Source organism: Erinaceus europaeus, chromosome 18 (assembly GCF_950295315.1).
Source record: "Erinaceus europaeus chromosome 18, mEriEur2.1, whole genome shotgun sequence".
Classification (NCBI taxonomy): Eukaryota; Metazoa; Chordata; class Mammalia; order Eulipotyphla; family Erinaceidae; genus Erinaceus; species Erinaceus europaeus.
The window spans coordinates 22,927,987-22,947,257 of NC_080179.1; the positions used below are offsets into that span (position 1 = coordinate 22,927,987).

Below are 19,271 nucleotides of genomic sequence, written 5' to 3' on the forward strand. Positions count from 1 at the left end.
GTATTTAATATGTCTGTCTCTCCCTTTGCTCGGATGCCTGTCCATTTATTTGTTTTGATTTGTGCTCCTGGCATTGAAATCCGCATTTAGTACTGGGACTGTTAAAAACTATACAATTTCACAGTGTGCTAGATTGTCTCCTTTGTTGGTTATTACTAAGTCTTTTTTGGGGGGGCTGGGGGGGAGATGTTACAGTGACTGACTTCTGTTGCAATGGTTAACCCGTAGCTATCAGAAAATATGAATAGATATGTCTGAACAGGAGAAAGACAGGAGGTCTGTAAGAGTTAAGAAACCTTGGGTACAAACACAAATTTTTGACTGACAGGGGATTAAGTAGTACAGATATTTAATCATCTCACATAGCAGAAGTGGGGTATTTGGTTCTAGGGTTATTGTAGAAGACCTGGGGTGTCACAGAGCTTCTGGGAGCTTGCCTCCTTTCTGTTTTCCACCTCAGTGTGTCTAGCCACATCTTTTCCTATGGGTTGCTCTTGCTTCTAGCATCACATCTTCACATGACAGTGCCCCAAATAGGTAGGGAGATGGGGAGCAAAGGAGCCCTGTAGGAGCTTATTAATTCAGATGGAAAATTTCTTTAGGAACCTGTACCATATTCCCCTTGGATATTATGGACCAAGATTCAGACAAACCTCATGCCACTTGCTCGTGGGAGAAGCCAAAGATTGTAATTGAACTGGTATTTAATTAATTCCTTGACAAATAAAGTCAGTATCCTGGTAGAGAAGAACAGAGTGTAATGTTAGGTAGGCAGTCATCTGTTTGTTTCATAAAGTCTGATACTGAGAGCTTACCCCATCTTTTAGTTTGTAGAACTGTAGTTCAAAGAAGTTATGTCTTTAAATGGGGAGTTTAGTTAGGATTGCTCCCAGCACGTTAGACTCCAAAATGTTTCCTACTTAATTCCAAAGTGCCTTTTTGGGTTGGATTTGATCATCACTGTGTCCTGTCCTTGACACCTTTTCTTTCCCTTTAGTTTCAGGGATGATGGTGCGAGATTTATTAGAAAAGGTCATGACCCCAAGGTACATATACTTTTTAATAGGCGCTGCATCTGCCACACCACAGGCGTTACTCACTGATCTCTTGATAATTAAGCTCCCATTTATGGTGTTGAAGCAGTACTAATGGAATAGTGAAAGAAATAGTTCTCCGAGAAAAGGGGTATTATTTCAACAGGAAACCAGGCCACTGAGTATTGGTGGTCACTGTCTTAGGTTTCATTTCATTCTATCTTGACCTTCAGGGTTTTAAACTGCTTTTTGCTTTGGGTTTGCTGAGCTCTTCTGAGCATAGTTTCTATACCCAGAGGTGCATTGTCAACCTGGAGGATGTAAGGTGCCACCTTCCCCTTCAGGGTGAGCATTGTGCCATACTTCCTCCTGCCTTGTTTGCAGGGTTTCCCAGCAGGCCTGGGGGGATAGTGCTTCCCATTTCCACTCAGTTTGACTCCTGGTGCCCTAGGGTCAGGCTCCTGGAGAATAAAAGTTATTCCTATTTAATTTAAAAGGAAATCTGGCTGTAAAGACTGGACTTAATTATACATTAAAAATAAAAATGAGAAGCAGTAATTTGGCCAGTTAAAGAAGCTAAGAGCACTCTGTGAAAGTGTGTGCGAATCCAGTAAGTGGTGCAAGGAGAAGAAGCGATACTGGAAGTACACTGGCTTCCACATACATAGTGAACTGGGCTCTAGGGTGGGGCTTTTCAAACTCTTGTGGAGAGAGAGATTTTGACCATAAGGTGCTATGGTTAGGACTGCATGTTGGGAAGATTAATCAGACAGATTTCAGTTGGGAAGGCGCATGTGATTCAGTAATCCCTAAAGTTGAGGCATTCCCTGGTTTACATCTTCCTTCTCTCTCTAAGAAATTCAAGCAGAATTACCAGAAAATAGAAGACAAGACCTCTAGTTCTGAATGTAGTATATTGTGCATATTAGCATCTTTCATAGATTTCATGTTGTTTAGGTCATATAATTGTCACTCACTTTTAATTAGTATCCTTTTTGATCTATTTGAAGGCCAAAGCTGTGTCAGAATCAAAGCCCTGTAAATCATGGCGCTGAGATGTAAATGTACATGTTTGTTACTTACTGAACAGGATGCTATACCCTAACATGTAGACAAAGTTCACTTAAAAAAAAAAAAGAAAAAAAATTCTGCTTTCTTCTTCTTTTTTTTTTTTTTTTTTTTTATATCCCCCAAGCCTAAAGCCACAGCAGTAATAAAACACCAGTTAGTAGCAGAAACAGGACTTTGTACATGGAAAGAACAATACACATTCAAAATTTTGGGTAAGGATTAAGTCTGTCACCCATGTTTATATGAATATCCAGACAAAAACCCACGGAGTCTCTTGAAATGTTTTCGCTTTAGCGACTCTGGGACAAATTGAAAGCCCTCAACTCTGGTGGTGGGGGGGAATGTTAGTATTCATTGTTTAAAATGAAGAAAAATTTATCTGGTCCAAACAATTGTGAAAACACTTAACCTCTGCTTAATGGCCCCCTTTTTTTCCCTATAGCTTGCACAATTTAAACGATAATTTACTTGCTTGTGTGTTTCCATATTTTTTAACATGGGTGGTATGACATTTTAAGGAACCCTTTGGGACCCAGGAAATCCAGTTACTGCCAACCCTGACAGTGCTCCTGGGCATTTACAAGTACATTTCAGTTTTGCCAGCAAAGTCTTGAGTCTCTCATGAGAAAAAAAAGACTGGGAATCAAACCAAATTTTCAAGGGATTGTTTTTGATGATATAAATATGACATTTAGGATTAACCAGAGAGCTTCAAACTAGTTTTTCTGTGTTGGGTAATCACAGCTTGATCGTTATTCAGAGAAAAGCTTAGGAGTAGCAGTGTATTAACCCCATTATTCCATTTTGCTTTTTGTTTGCACTACAAAAAATACATTGATTATTCCTGCAAAGGAGACAAAGGCTAAGTGGCTAACTCTTCTGTGAAGAATTGTGGATTTCTTTTTTTTAGCTTATCTTTAATTATTTTTTTATTTTCTATTTATAAAAAGGGAACACTGACAAAAACCATAGGATAAGAGGGGTACAACTCCACAATTCCCACCACCAGAACTCTGTATCCCATCCCCTCCCCTGATAGTTTTCCTGTTCTTTATCCCTCTGGAGTATGGACCAAGGGACATTCAGGTTCTCAGCAACTTGCTAAGTGGTCTTTGGCGAGTAATTTAACCCTTTTTAAAAATTTCTTTTTCTTTCTCATTTCTGGTAGTCATTAAATCACTACATTTTCTTAAGAATTCATCTAACTCCACCCTACTAGGGAAAGAGAGAGGCAGACTGGGAGTATGGATCTACCAGTCGACGCCCATGTTCAGCGGGGAAGCAATTACAGAAGCCAGACGACCTTCCACCTTCTGCGACCCACGGTGACCCTGGGTCCATGCTCCCAGAGGGATGGAGAGTGGGAGGGCTGTCAGGGGAGGGGGTGGGATATGGAGATTGGGTGGTGGGAATTGTGTGGAGTTGTGCCCCTTCTACCCTATGGTTTTGTTGATTTATCCTTTCTTAAATAAAAAATAAATTAAAAAAAAAAGAATTCGTCTGTGTGATGGTGCACCTGGTACAGTGGACTCATTACCATGTACAAAGACCTAGGTTCAAGCCCCTGATCCCCCCCACCTGCAGGGGGAAGCTTCACAAGAGGTGAATGAGTTGCAGGTCTCTCTCTTTCTCTCTTTCTCTCTCTCTCCCTTTATCTCTTCCCCACCTCTCTTGTCAGAGCACTAATCAGCTTTGGCTTATGGTTGTGGGGGGGATTGAATTAGGGACTTTCTGAGGCTCTGGCAGGAGAGTGTTGCTTAACCATTATGCTATCTACTGTCCCTACAGGTGTCTCTATCTCTCTACCACTCACTACCCCTTCCCTCTCTCCTTCTATCTCTATTAAAAAAAAAAAATGAAATGAATCTGTATTCAATTAACTTTTTAAAAAATCTATTAAAATGAATTTGTCTAATCCTTTCAATTTCCAAAGTTTCTTCTCAAATGTGGCCCCTGTTGATTTGTTCTTGGGCTTTAACTGTAGTATTTCCTTTTTCTGGTCTTTCTTCATTTCTCAACATTCCTGCAAACTTAATTACAGTATTGTTTTTTTTTTTTTGGCCTCCACGATTATCGCTGGAGCTTGGTGCCTGCACTATGAATCCACTGCTCCTGGAGGCTATTTTTCTCATTTTGTTGCCCTGTTGCTCTTGTTGTAATTGTAATTGTAATTGTTGTCATAGCTGTTGCTGTTGTTGGATAGGACAGAGAAAAATCGAGAGAGGAGGGGAAGACAGAGAGGAGGAGAGAAAGACATTTGCTTCACCTCTTGTGAAGCGGACCCTGCAGGTGGGGAGCTGAGGGCTCCAACCAGGATCCTTAGGCAGGCCCTTGCACTTTGAGCTTTACCGCCAGCCCCCTAAAGTTTATTCTTAACAGCTGTAGTCCAAGTACAACTACTCTTGCTACATCTGCAGACTCTGGTTGAATTTCTTAACAATCTTAGTGCTTCTTCAACCTTTTAAGAATATGATTTCTGAGGGCAAAGAGGTTGCATCTAGCAAGGAACTGTCAAGGGTAGGCCTGTGCTGTCTCACACCTCCAACTAATCACTTGGGGCTTTAAGTGATTAATGCCACTCATAATCCATTTTGGATACATTTCAGAAAGTTTTAAACTCTCAAATGCTGATTCTGTTACTCTTGGGTATTCAGTTGACATAGGCTAGTGTGTTAAAGAGTTGTCTTATTATTTGGATGCTTTAAGTTATTTTACCATTTAAGTGATATGTGAGAGGAAGTGAGAGCACTCTGACACATGTTGCTTTGGAGTCAAACTAGAAGCCTCAGTCATGAAAGTCTCACACTAGTGGAACTATTTTCTAGGGCTCTGAAACTAATTAATTAATTTAGATGACTGAGAGTCCAGGGCATTGCTTAGCCCTGGTATATGATAAGGCTTGGTCCCTCAGGCATGCGAGCCCTGTGCTCTTAACATGTAGAGCTCATTTCTAGTCACCTAAGCCGTTTTTCCCCCACACAAGTGATGTTCCTTTTTATAGATATTAGGAGGTGTTTGAGGTAGGATAGGGTTACATGTAATGTCACTCTTAGGTTTCAGAAATCTCACTTCAGACTAAATATTGCCAGTCATGAGCAAGCAAACCCCTTGAAGTCTGACAGTCTGTTCTGTAAGCTCAAGGAATTCTCTATTTTTGGGTCTCCTAGGTGAATGACAAGTTTACTTGAAACAGACATGCTAAGATTCCAGATGCAGTTTTCTTGGCTCTTGTACTTGGCATCTAGGGTCCAGTGAGGCATAGACTTGATTAGGAATGCAGTTTATACTTGAATCTGGCTGGACTCAATTCATTCTACATACATAAGAATAAAGGGTATTACTAAAATATTTTAGTCTTTCTCTGTTTACTTAATTACCTTTATTTTCACCAGTTAAAACCCGTGTCTCATATACGTTGGATCTGTCAACAGATTAATTTTCTCCATTAACATCCCCTTTGGGGCATTCACTTGGGGCATAGTTATTCCTGCTTAGATATAGGTAAAAGAAATAATTCTAGCAGCTGCTTCTGGCATCCTGAATCAGACACTGAGAATCCTCCTGTCTCCCCACTCTGTGAGCATTCAGGGTCAGAATGCCAGTTGACCACCTGGGTTGTATCACAAATGTCTTAAGCTGTAGGTAGAAGTATATTAGGTGCACTTTAGACATTGTAACAACACAGTTGGCAGGCTACTTTTGTGAGGCTATTCAGGGAACTGGAAAAATTTTCCCCCCAGGCTTTGGAAATGACTTTGTTGGCAACAACAACAGAAAAAAAAAAAAGAGATTTACATAAAAATCCTGATGTTTGACTTTCCTTGGGAAAACTGGCAGATCTGCCACGCCAGGTTCACATTCCTTTACAGTAGCTTCCTTTTCCAACTCATTGGCAGAAACTTCCTTCACAGCTGGCATAAGAGGGCACTGAGAATGGACTCAAGGTTCAGTAGGACCCAGTACCACCTATGGTCTCTTTATGCTGAGACTAAGTAGCAAGTGCTTCCCCTCTCTGAAATTGTGTTGTTGTTTTTCAGGATCTCCTTCTCTCCTTTAAATCCTTGCTTAGTGGCTCTGTTAGCATTTAAATGTTCAACCCTTGTGGCTGTCAGACAGTTGTGCCTTGCTCATACTGTTTCTTTGTCTGCAATGTCATTTCCTGTTGGACTTATCCAAATCTTACCCTCCTCTTCAAGGCTAGCTCAGGACCTACTTGAATATAGAATATTTCATGCCTATTATAGTAGTAGCTTTTCTGCTTCCACACATTTTAAAACACATTTTCTGATGTTTATTGTTTCATATCTTGTTCCTAGATGATACCATTCTTAAAGTCAGGAAGCATCTATTCCTCATATTTTATATCTACTACTGTAAACAAAAAATGTTAATGTTCATCCCTTTGGCCCAATTAAAAGACAGGGAACAGTAGTTTATTGATACTGATATTGGTAAAGAGAGAGAGAGAGAATGCTATAAATATGAAAATAATATAAAAGTCAGCATTGACAAGAAGCTTGATAAGGACACAGAGGCCCGGAAAGGTCAAGTGTCTTGCGTATTTCACTGAGATAGTCTAGTCATCTGTCTCACTACTGTGATACCTGGCCTGTGCCACTTAGGGTTGTTGTGCTATTTGCTGGTGACTGTCACTCTCCAAATCATTCAGTTTCACCACAGAACACTACAGATACTCCTCAGTAATTAGCACTAACCTCTCAAAATAAGACAATGCCCAAAGTTACTTAAAGCACACACAATGAAAAGATCTCAAGGTATCCAGAGTCAGGATGCCAAATCGTTTTCTATTCCTTAATCAGAAGAAGAAGAATGTCTTCTACTGATGGCCCCTTCCTCAGTGGAGGGGACAATGTATGTAGAGGTCAACAAAGTATTTGCAAAAGCAACACTATAGTGTAGGAAAAGATGGTGACTTGGGATAAAAAAATGTTTAGCAGGGCTGGAGCTCAAGGTCTGCATTTGAGTAATAATTGATGAAACAGGGAGTCGGGCCGTAGTGCAGCGGGTTAAGCGCAGGTGGCGCAAAGCGCAAGGACTGATATAAGGATCCTGGTTCGAGCCCCCGGCTCTCCACCTGCAGGGAAGTCGAAGTCGCTTCACAGGCGGTGAAGCAGGTCTGCAGGTGTCTATCTTTCTCTCCCCCTCTCTGTCTTCCCCTCCTCTCTCCATTTCTCTCTCTCCTATCCAACAACAGTGACATCAATAACAACAACAATAACCACAACAACAATAAAACAACAAGGGCAACAAAAGGAAATAAATAAATACATAATTGATGAAACAATAGAAGGGGAGTTAGATTTGCATGTCCTGCTGAGAGATTTGTTTTGATTTGGATGATGGGGAAACCAGAGGGTCCCATAGGTTACTGCATGAATCTTGGTTCACATGAAGGTCTTAGCTGTGGAGAAGAGGAGTAGAGTGAGTCAAAGGAGGTTATTTTGGTTACCAAGATGACTGTTCATTCTGCTCTGAGATGTGCTTAGTGTTTTGGAGTAAGAAGAACTGACTAACTTGATGTGTAAGCTTTGATTCCATGTTGTCAGAGAAATGTTGAGGGTTTCTGGCTGTACTCCATTTGGCTGTGTAGATGTAGTCCATAGGAAACAAGAGCACTTTTCACTGTTGCTCTGTTACCACCCTCTCTCCCCTGTCATATATAAGCTGTCTGGACAAAATATATCAATTTGCCTGCTTACACAAGCACACTATGTACTTTGGTCAAAATGTTCAGTTTCTTGGTACATATAAATCTTTTTTGTATACACATCAGCCATACATAGGAGCAAACTGTATTTATTCTGTAGTCGTCAAGGTGAGTGGATGTTAGAACTGGTGTTTTCAACTTCTAGAATTTTTGTTCTGAGGTTTAAAGACATTTAACCATCCGTTTATGACTTTAAAGTAAATGTTCTAAGCGGGCTATGAATAAATATGGGAATCATGAAAGGTACATTTAAGGGGTATTGACAGTAATGAATAGCTACTATGTGCTTTTTTCTCAGCTATTTTTGCAGCTTTAAAAAGGTCAAATGTAATCAAGTGGCATTTTTAAGGAATTTAAGAATCTATTGTGAAGCATGAATTTGTAAAATCTGCATTATATTTTTTCACAAAAGGGTTTGGGTTACAGGGTTGCTTTAACTGTATTGGAAGAATTTTATTCTTTATGGTAACTTTTACTTAAATCCTTATTTAGAGATGAGGCACAAATGCATACACGAATTTAATGCTATCCTGTTACAAATCAATTTTACTAAAAATGGAATGTTGGTTTTATTGTTGAATTTATCTTCAGAAATATAAATTAGGTTTAAATTAACATTTTTGAAAGTCCTACTCTGCAGTCTCTTCTTCTATATGAATTTAGTAGATACTTCCAAATGATTTAATTCACTTAGCTCTTCCATAAGAGAATGAATTTTATCTCTTCCTTTCTACTTGCAAGAGACTAATTTCCTGGTTCCAGAGATAAACTTTTCACGAGAGTTCATTTTTCAGATCACAATATAAAAATGCAAAGCATCTCAGAATTTGGCATATGTTTGCAAGTTAAATTACATAGCACTTTCAAATTTTACTTTTGTTCAGTATTAACATAAAAGTTATGATTGTGACAAAGACAATTTTTGTTCCTTCTGTTTGTACTTGAAATCCTGCTGAGAACTGAGTACGTTTAAATATAAATAGTCAACACATTTCAACTGGAGGACCTGGTTACTAGGTTATGGCATAAGGAAATATTAGAAACCTGAAGCAAATGCTAAGACTACACTTTTGACCTTGATGTGCACTTGACTTTGTTCTTTTATAATTACTGTCATGCTGGCAAGCAACAAAGGGGATGAGTAAAGGAGATTTACTTGAGAGCAGTTTGACAGGACTTCTAACAGCATTGTCCTCTAGGGCATTTTGAGCTGTCAACCACTTTTTATAAAAATAGTATATACCATGTTATTTGCATGCCTTTTTTTTTCTTCTTTACCCTGCTTCTTTTTTTTAAAAAAAATTCTTTATTGGGGAATTAATGTTTTCCATTAGAGAGCAAAGTTTGTACATACATAACATTTCTCAGTTTTCCATATAACAATACAACCCCATTGGGTCCTCTGTCATCCTTCTTGGACCTGTATTCTTCCCCCCTCCGCCCTGCACCCTGCAATACGCCAATTCCAGTTGAGGTTCTGCTTGTGTTTTCTCTTCTGATAGTGTTTTTCAACTTCTGCCTGAGAGTGAGATCATCCCATATTTATCCTTCTGTTTCTGACTTATTTCACTTCACATGAATTTTTCCATCCGAGATCGGCTGAAAACAGTGAAATCAGTTTTTAATAGCTGAGTAGTATTCCATTGTGTTTATAGACCACAACTTGCTCAGCCACTCATCTGTTGTTGGACACCTGGGTTGCTTCCAGGTTTTGGCTATTACAAATTGTGCTGCTAAGAACATGTTTGTACACAGATCTTTTTGGATGGCTATGTTGGGTTCCATAGGATATGCCCCCAGGAGAGGAATTGCAGGATCATAGGGTAGGTCCATTTCTAGCCTTCTGAGAGTTCACCAGACTGTTCTCCACAGAGGTTGGACCAATTGACATTCCTACCAGCAGTGCAGGAGGGTTCCTTTGATGCCCACAACCTCTCTGGCATTTGCTGCTGTTACCTTTTCTGTTGTATGACATTCTCACAGGAGTGAAGTGGTATCTCATTGTTGTCTTTATTTGCATTTCTCTGAAAATCAAAGACTTGGAGCATTTTTTCACTTGTTTCTCAGCCTTTTGTATCTCTCTGTCCATGTCCTCTCCCCACTTTTGGATGGGGTTATTTGTTTTCTTGTTGTTGAATTTGTCAGTCTCTTTATATATTTTGGTTATTAGGCTCTTGTCTGATATATGGCATGTAAAGATCTTCTCCCATTCTGTGAGGGGTCTCTTGGTTTGGGTAGTGGTTTCCTTTGCTGTGCATAAGCTTTTTAATTTGATGTAGTCCCATAGGTTTATGGTTGCCTTAGTCTTCTTTGTAATTGGATTCTTTTCATCGAAGATGTCATTAAAATTTATGTGGAAAAGAGTTCTGCCAATATTTTCCTCTAAGTATCTGATAGTTTCTGGTCTATCATCCAAGTCCTTGATCTACTTGGAATTTACTTTTGTATTTGGTGAAATATAGTGGTTCAGTTTCATTCTTCTGCATGTTTCAACCCATTTTTTCCAACACCATTTGTTAAAGAGACTCTGCTTTCCCCATTTAATAGTCTGGGCAGTTTTGTCAAAGATTAGATGTCCATAGGTGTGGGGGCTCACTTCTAGGTTCTCAATTCTATTCCACTGGTCAGTGTGTCTATTCATGTTCCAGTACCAAGCAGTTTTGATGACAGTGGCCCTATACTATAATTTGAGATCTGGGAGTGTGATGCCTCCAGTTCTGTTCTTTCTTCTCAAGATTGTTTTGGCAATTCTAGGTCTTTTCTGGTTCCAGATAGACATTTGTAGCATTTTTTCTATTATTCTAAAAAATGTGGCTGGGATCTTGATGGGAATAGCATTAAATTTGTAGATGGCTCTGAGTAGTATATTCATTTTAATGATGTTAATTCTTCCAACCCATGAACATGGAGTATCTTTCCACTTCTTTGTGTCTTTTTCAATTTCCTTGAGTAGTGACTCATAATTTTCAGTATACAAGTCTTTTACTTCTTTGGTTAGGTTTATTCCTAGATATTTTATTGTTTTTGTTGCTATAGTAAAATGAATTGATTTCTGGATTTCAACTTCTTCTAACTTAGTGTTTGCATAGAGGAATACCACTGACTTTTGTATGTTAATTTTGTAGCCTGACACCTTACTGTATTGCCTGATGATATCCAAAAGCTTCTTGCTGGATTCCTTAGGTTTTTCTATCATGTCATCTGCATATAGGGTGAGTTTGACTTCTTCTCTTCCAGTCTGTATGCCTTTAATTCCTTGCTCCTGCCTGATTGATATGGCAAGAACTTCCAACACTTTGTTGAATAGTAATGGTGATAGTGGGCACCTCTGTCTAGTACCTGATCTGAGGGGAGATGCTTCCAGTTTTTCACCACTGAGTATGATGTTGGCTATAGGTTTGCTATATATAGACTCCACTGTCTTGAGGAATTTTCCATCTATTCCCATTTTTTGTAGTGTTTTGATCATAAAGGGATGTTGTATTTTGTCAAAGGCTTTCTCTGCATCTATTGATATGACCATGTGGATTTTGGTCTTGCTTTTATTGATGTGATGGATCATATTGATTGATTTACATATATTAAACCAACATTGCATCCCTGGAATAAACCTCACTTGGCCATGATGAACAATCTTTTTAATATACTGCTGTATCTGGTTGGCTAGAATTTTGTTCAATATTTTAACATCTATTTTCGTCAGAGATATTAGTCTGTAGTTTTTTGGTCTGTAGGAAATTGACCATTTCTTCCAGGTTCTCTAGGTTGGTGGCATACCGTGGGTTTTTTTTTTGTTTGTTTTTTTTCACTCTTTCTTTCGAAGAACTATTTACTTTTGTTGATCTTTTGTATGGTTTTCTTATTTTCAATGTTATTTATTTCTGCCCTAACATTAGTTATTTCTGTCCTTCTGGTTGCTTTAGGGTTCCTTTGTTCTTCTTCTTCTAGGTCTTTAAGATGTACAATCAGGTTGTTTATTTGTGCTTTTTCTTATTTCTTTTGCTTGTCTGAGAAGGTTTTTATGCCTCCATCTAGTCTGAATGACAGTCTAACAGGATACAGTAGTCTTGATTGAAAGCCTTTGTCATTGAGCCCTCGATAGATATCTGCCATTCTCTCTGGCCTGTAGTGTTTGTATGGAGAAGTCTGCTGCTTATCTTGAGGGTTTTCCTCTGTAAGTGACTCTTTGTTTTTCTCTTGCAGCCTTCAGGATCCTTTCTTCATCCTTTTTCCTTTCCATTCTAAATATGATGTGTCTTTGTGTCTTTAAGTCTGGGTTAATTCTGTTTGGGACCCTCTGGGCTTCTTGAACTTTTATGTCTTTATGTTGTCTAGACTAGAGAAGTTTTCAGCTAATATGTCCTAAAGAATGCTTTCTTCCCCTCCCTCTTTTTCTTCCTCTGGTAAGCCAATAATGTGTATATTGTTTTTTGTGAAGTCATCCCATTGTTGTTGTTTTCAGAATCTCTTACTTTTTTAGTTGTCTCTAATTCATTCTCGATCTTGCTAATTCTGTCTTCAGCCTCACTGATTCTATTGTCTCTCCCCTCTGCTTTTTTCTGGAGTTCATCTGTTTTCTTACCCTGTTCTGATACTGTTTTAGCTTGTTCAGCTAGTTGTGTTCTTAGCTCAGCTATTTCAGTTTTCAGCTCTCTAATAACCTTGAGAGTGCTTTCTTCCAGAGTCTCATTTGTTGTTTCTGCATTTCTGATGACAGTTCTTTCAAACTCTTTGCTCACTCCTGTGATTATTTCCTTAACTAGTGTTTGGATGTTGACCTCATTATTTTGTGCTTCAACCTTTGGGGGGCTTTTAGCTGGAGTCTTGTCCTCGTTCATTTCTCCAGTATTTCTTCTTATTGGTTTAACCATTCTATATAGTATGTTATGAAGTCCCTCTCTTAGTACTTTTCAAATTACTGATCACTCTTGCCTGGATTGACTTATGTCTAAGTAAGGTAATTAGAGGGTTCACAGTTGTAGAAATTGACAGTTGTTTCAATATTATTCTCATCCCTGAGTTGGAGCATAGTGGATTAAAAGCCTCTTTTGTTCTTTTTCTTCCTTGTAGGCTATGGGAGCTTCAGGGCTTTTAACTATAAGTAGGCTTTTTAGTTTAATCCCTCACTCCTGACCAAGAGAAAACGTATGCTGGGGCAGAGATAATCCAATGGTTATGCAAAGATACTCTCACAGCCCCACCACTATGCCACCAAGTTATAGATCTTCTCCTGAGTTTCCTGGTTAGTTCTCTGTCCCCTGGTGTCAGCACAGGGCCTCCCCTCTGCTGCTCCAGATTCTGAGGGCAGTAGCAATGGAGACTCACAGTTGCATTTGGTGAGTCTTAGGGGAGTCCTCTCTTCCCTTCAGCAGTCTTTTTGTTGGTGAAACAGACTGGAGGTGGCGCCTTAGCTTGTAAACTGCTGGACTGTTACCAGCCACTTAATCTCTCCCTAGGCTCCTCTCTGTCCATGAGCCATAAGTATTTTCACTCACTGATCACTTGGTGGGTTCCTGAAGTCGTTCTAGTCCTGTCTTGTTGAGGTCTCAGATAATCTCCTTTGGTATTCCTTGTTGACCCAGGAGAGGAGAGGAGAGGAGAGGAGAGGAGAGGAGAGGAGAGGAGAGGAGAGGAGAGGAGAGGAGAGGAGAGGAGAGGAGAGGAGAGGAGAGAAACACAGCTGCTGCTGCTCAGTAGCTCTGCCTCAGGAAGTCTCCTCCATGCCGTTTTTGAATTGACTCTTACTGCATGGTTATACTCAGCCTCAATAATTTACACTGTGGCTTGTTAGCTCATTTTAATTGTTGAGTGAGTAGAAATACATTACAAATCAGCAACTTTACCCATTTCTAGTGTTGCATACAAGTCTCATTTTTTGCATATATTCACTTACTTTTAGATAGTATGTCCCAGTATCTGTGAATTTGCCGTTATGATTTTGACTTGAGGTGTTACCCAAGATCACTGTTAAGCAAGGATGTAAGAATGATGGGGCATGGATGTTATTCATAACTTATTAAAAATAATCCCTCCCTCTAATATTTTTCCAAGTCATTTTTAAAAATTGTTTTAAAATATTTTATATATTTTTAATCAGTGAGATAGAAACCAGAGCACTGCTCAGCTCTCCTATGGTGGTGCTGGGGATTGAACTTGGGACTGCAGAGTCTCAGGCATGATAGCCTTTTGCATAACCATTCTACTATCTCTCCAGTCCTTCCAAACCATTTATTGAGATACAAAATTCTTCAATTATTGACATGTGAGTTTATAGCCTAGAAAGTAATCACACACACACACACACACACACACACACACACCCCCCAAACAAAACTATATTACATAGCAGTACTATTCTTAGGATCTTCTAAATGTGAAGACCCTTTATAGTTTAGACTTTGGTAATGGGATTACTTATCTACTTATGTTTCCATTTGTGATTAATTATGACTTTTGATAACTTTATGGTAGAAAATAGAATTTGGCCTGCTGAACTTTGGGGACGGTGGCATTACTTACTGACTTGACTTAATATTCTCTCAAGTGCAAAGATGGAAGTCAGCAGAACCACTCTGGTGTTAACTTGAAAGCTTTATGAACATGCTTGAAACAGTTGTGAACCACTATTGCAGAGCTCACTAGGAAGAGATGTTTAAAAAGTCAAAACGTATAAGCAGTGACATTTTACATGAAATAAGCATGTTTTTGTTTCCCTTTCAGATTTTGGGGTAAGTGCATTCTTAGCAACGGGGGGTGACGTAACCCGGAATAAAGTAAGAAAAACATTTGTTGGCACCCCGTGTTGGATGGCCCCTGAAGTCATGGAGCAGGTAAAAGGAAAAAAAATGATATTTTGATTGAAATAGCACAGTAGTACATATCACTGGTACACTAACATTTCATTCAGATCAATCTTATTACTAGCACGTTTCAGGCAACTAAGATTTAATTCCTCACTGCTGTGCAAAGTAATGTCAAGACGCTAATCCACGGTGGTGGACATCTGACATAATATGAATACATGATGTCATCATGCCTAAAATTTAATTGTATTTTTAATTTTATTTTTATTGGTTTCTTTCTTAGGTGAGAGGCTATGACTTCAAGGCTGACATGTGGAGTTTTGGAATAACTGCCATTGAATTAGCAACAGGAGCAGCTCCTTACCACAAATATCCTCCTATGAAAGTAATTACTATTGGAAATAATATGTTGGGTTTGAAATATGATTTCATGGACTGTCTTCTGTAATTCTCTTAAACATAGTCATTTTTCTCTTAGAGCTGAGGAGAATTAATGGAGGCAGGTAGCCAAGTTAAATGTCATCCGGTTTTCTCAGTGGACAGAATAGGATGAAAGCAGTACAATTCCCAGCTTTGAAGCTGCTTTATATTCTTAGCTCATAGCTGACTAAAGGGTGTGATCATATTGATCAGTGGAGGTTGATAGCTGTGATAAATGCTGGTCATTACCCCTCTGATAGCAGAAAACCTCCAACCACCCAAGGAAAATCTGAAAATAGATTAGATGATACTGTCTCTGCAGATGGATTTCCCAGTGTTTCAGATTTTTTAATAGTCTCTGACATTTCACCCCTGTTCTCCTAATGTCATGTTGATGGCTCATCTGAAATAAGTGAGCGTAGTGTTTTTATGAACGAACATACATTTAGATGTTGTTTCCATGTTTATTTCTATACTTCTAACCAGCTTACCTCATTTTTTAATTTACTTCTGAGAAGGTAATATCAGGGCTAATTTAGATTTTGCTTTAGAGACTGAAATAACTGAGTAAAAATTATGAAGGTATTTTGTAGAGACTATGGTACACACTTGTTTGTACTTTTTCCTAGGAAAGTATTAGAAAATTTGAGAAAGGCTAAAAGGAAGCCAAAAGTTAAATAATTTTACTGATTAGACAGTTAAAGGCATTCTTCTTTCTTCCTTTGTTAGTCGGACCTCACCGTTCCAGGCCAGCTTTTTAAGGTAGAGAATCAGATAGAGAGAGACAGAGAGAAAGGCGTCACAACACTGAAGCTACCTTCAGCTTGGTGGTGGCTGGGGGTATGCCTCATGTTCATGTCAGAACAGGTACACTATCCAAGTGAGTTATCTGGCTGAGTCCAATGTATGTTTTTATTGTTGTTGTTAAGCTAGTTTAAAATTTGTGATTAATAGTGGCTTATAATAGTGTAAGATCACGGGATATAGTCCCATACCACACCCACCTCCACAGTTCTGTGTCCGCACCCTGCCAATGATTACTACAGTATTTCTCATAATGCCTTAGACCTAATGCATTTTTATTGCCGAAAATTTGGAATTAAAAATAAAATAATCATCCATAATTTCATAATTTCTTTATCTTTATTTATTTTATTTTTGAGAGAGATGCAGAGAGAGAAAGACACAGAGAGAAACACCAGAGCACTGCACAGCTCGGATTTATTGTGGGGCTAGGGATTGAACCTGGGACTTGGGAGCCTTAGGCATGAGGATCTCTTTGCATAACCATTACGCTACTACCCCTGCCTAACTTCATAATTTCTTCAGCCACATACAACCACTTACGATTTTAGTGTAGCTAATTGTTTTTCTCCATATATTCATGTCCATATTTGTAACCTAGGAGGCTGGGTGCAGATATACCTGATTCTGTTAAGTTGGCTTTTTAAAGGAAAAGCATGGAAGCAACCTTGAAGACATTTTCTTCCACCCATGCTTTCTACATACTTTTTTCCCCGTGTTTTCCTTCAACCTTAACTTCTCACTTGAATCCAAAGTCACACTGGTAATTCCAGCCTGAAGCCCCACAGGACTTTCTTCACACTTCACAGTCCGCCCCTCCCCCACTTCATCTGCTGGCTATTATCCTCCACAAATAATGAACTGTCACTTTAATCCTTCATCCACTCTCACCGCTGAAAGTGTTTGAAAGAGTCTTGGCATGTATAATATTTGCATAAATTAAGTCTGCTTTATGGATTAATGAGGTTTATTCCTTTAACAGATCAATAATGTACTGCAAATTCTACTTTGTAAAAAGCAGACAGTTTGGTGTTAATGAGAGAAAATTTTTTTTATCACTTTAAAGTTGTATATTTATTTTGTTTTGTTTTCCCCCTCCAAAAGCAGCAGAACCTTTTGCTTTTGTTATTATTATTACTTTAGCAAATTATTATTACTTTATTATTTTGTTATTATTATTACTTGCTATTTTCCAGTTCCTTACTGTTTCAGTTTTGCCAAGATTTCAAGCAGTTTTCTCATTAAAAAAAAGAAAAGAAAAGAAATACCTTCTAGGATGTTATGGTTTTATTTTATTTTTTATTTTGTTTAATTTTTATTGTTGTAGTTATTGTTTTTGTTGTCATCTTTAGATAGGACAGAGAGCAATGGAGAGGGGAGGGGGAAAGAAAGATAGATACCAAAAGGGGGAGAGAAAGATAGATACCTGCAGATCTGCTTCACAGCCTGTGAAGCGACTTCCCTGCAGGTGGGGAGTCGGGGGCTCAAACCAGGATCTTCACGCCAGTCCTTGCGCTTGCGCCAGTGTGCTGTTAACCGCTGCCCTTGGCAATGTGTTACAGAAACTTTTGAGTACTGGCAGTTCCTTACTTACAAATGATCTGTACACATGAATGTTCACTGCTGCCCTGACCCTCTAGTCCTCCCTCCCACCAACCTTTTCCCAGCCAGAGTTCCGGCTTTCAGTAAACCCATGCTGGAGCTGTGTGCTCCTTGAGACTTGTGTAGAGCCAGTTCCCAGGAAGCTATCTCAGTCTCTTTGGAAGATTATTTTTAACACATAGAGCAGTATTTTCTAAGTTTTGTCAATGGAATAACAAAAAGGTTAAAGGGCACGTGAACAGATTTGTAAAGGGAAAATACTTTCAATATACATACTTTCTGGAAAGTTAATATCGTGGGAAAACACATTTGTAACTAATTAAGGTTGGTCCTCCTTGCATTTTTGAAAACTGGATTGTAGCAGTGGCGACACTGATACTGTCTGCCTTGCTTCTGCTGCAGGTGTTAATGTTGACGTTGCAAAATGATCCACCCACTTTAGAAACCGGAGTGGAGGATAAGGAAATGATGAAAAAGTACGGCAAGTCCTTTAGAAAATTGCTTTCACTGTGTCTTCAGAAAGATCCTTCCAAAAGGTATGTCAGACTTTGTGGATGAGTTAATAACCTGGTTTGAGTCCTGACAAAGCTTTATTAGTGGATGGGGAAAGGCTGTGTGAGGACACCTGAAAGGTACTTCTAGTTCAAAGGAAATCCTGCACCAGCCCCCAGAATACCTATCTGTTAGTGCAAGACACTGTGAGTTCAAGAGAGAGAAGCAGAGGAAAATTTTTAGCCTTAGTAAGATTCACTGTGCTTTTTAGGTGTGGGCCCCGTCATCAGAGGAAATGAAGTAAAACAGAAATCAAAATAAATTGGCAGTGGTACACTCAGAAGCTGAGCTAATATTCTGCCCTGTGTAGGTTGAGCTGACCTCTCAGGATTTGAATATCCTGCCAGCTCCGGTCTAAACCAGGCAGAGCCATTGCATTTTGAATGAGCTGCCCTTTTTACTTGCAGAACAAGTTATTTGTGCTATTAAAAAAAAAAAAAAAAAAAACCAGTAAAGAAGATTTGTATTTTCACATCAGAAAGATTAATCATATAAACAGAAGCAAATGGTTTAAATTTAACTTGAGCATTTCCCACTTTGTTCTTGGGTTATTGTCCCTGCATTGTGGTATGTCAGTTTTCTGACTTTATTTCTTCCTTCTTAGTTTCTGTCACTTAGAAATATCCTGGGTAGTGAGAATAGAGTTCAATGTTCTTTACCACTTGTAGAACGCTGATGATGTGAATCAAACACTGGCATTGTTTGGGTCTTGGCCCTTCCACATTGTTCCTGTGTTAGTATTTTCCTAAATTATAGTAACACACACTTCCTTTGAGAAGTTGCCTTTGGCCCTGCTGACCTGAGGGTTCGATTTGATAAATTCATACATTTTGAAATTTAAAAACTGGATTCACATTTGATACTTTCTTTTTCACCCTGCTTTGAGAAACATTCCTTTACGCTGAGCTTAGTTCTTTGTGAAACACAACTCTTTTATCTTCATTTAATAATACGTCCATATACACGTTCTCCATTGTTTTATTTTACACATTCTTTGCAACTGCTGTCTTCATTCTTTACATTCTTACCTAATTTACCTTCAGTCTTTTCCTATCAGTGATCTTTTTCATGGTGCCGGTGATAATGATTATTTGCTATTAAGCACCTTGAATTTATTTGCTGTAAAAGAGGTGATTTTTTTTTATTACACTTGTAGATTATTTTTGCTTAAACATATCAAAATGTCTTTATGCATGATTTGTAGGGTTTGTCTTTTCTCTGAAGTCATATTGATCTCTTGTTGAGGTTATTTATGCT

At 38.7% G+C, this 19,271-nt stretch overlaps 1 protein-coding gene across 1 annotated transcript in view; it reads left to right on the forward strand.

Annotated features, from left to right (window-relative positions):
* STK39 (serine/threonine kinase 39) overlaps window positions 1-19,271 on the forward strand; it is a 355,446-nt gene that overhangs the window by 138,172 nt on the left and 198,003 nt on the right. The window contains exons 6-8 of the mRNA XM_060177764.1: window positions 14,554-14,663; window positions 14,920-15,021; window positions 17,865-17,998. Of these exons, the coding sequence (XP_060033747.1) occupies window positions 14,554-14,663; window positions 14,920-15,021; window positions 17,865-17,998 (346 nt within the window). The remainder of the gene's footprint in view (window positions 1-14,553; window positions 14,664-14,919; window positions 15,022-17,864; window positions 17,999-19,271) is intronic.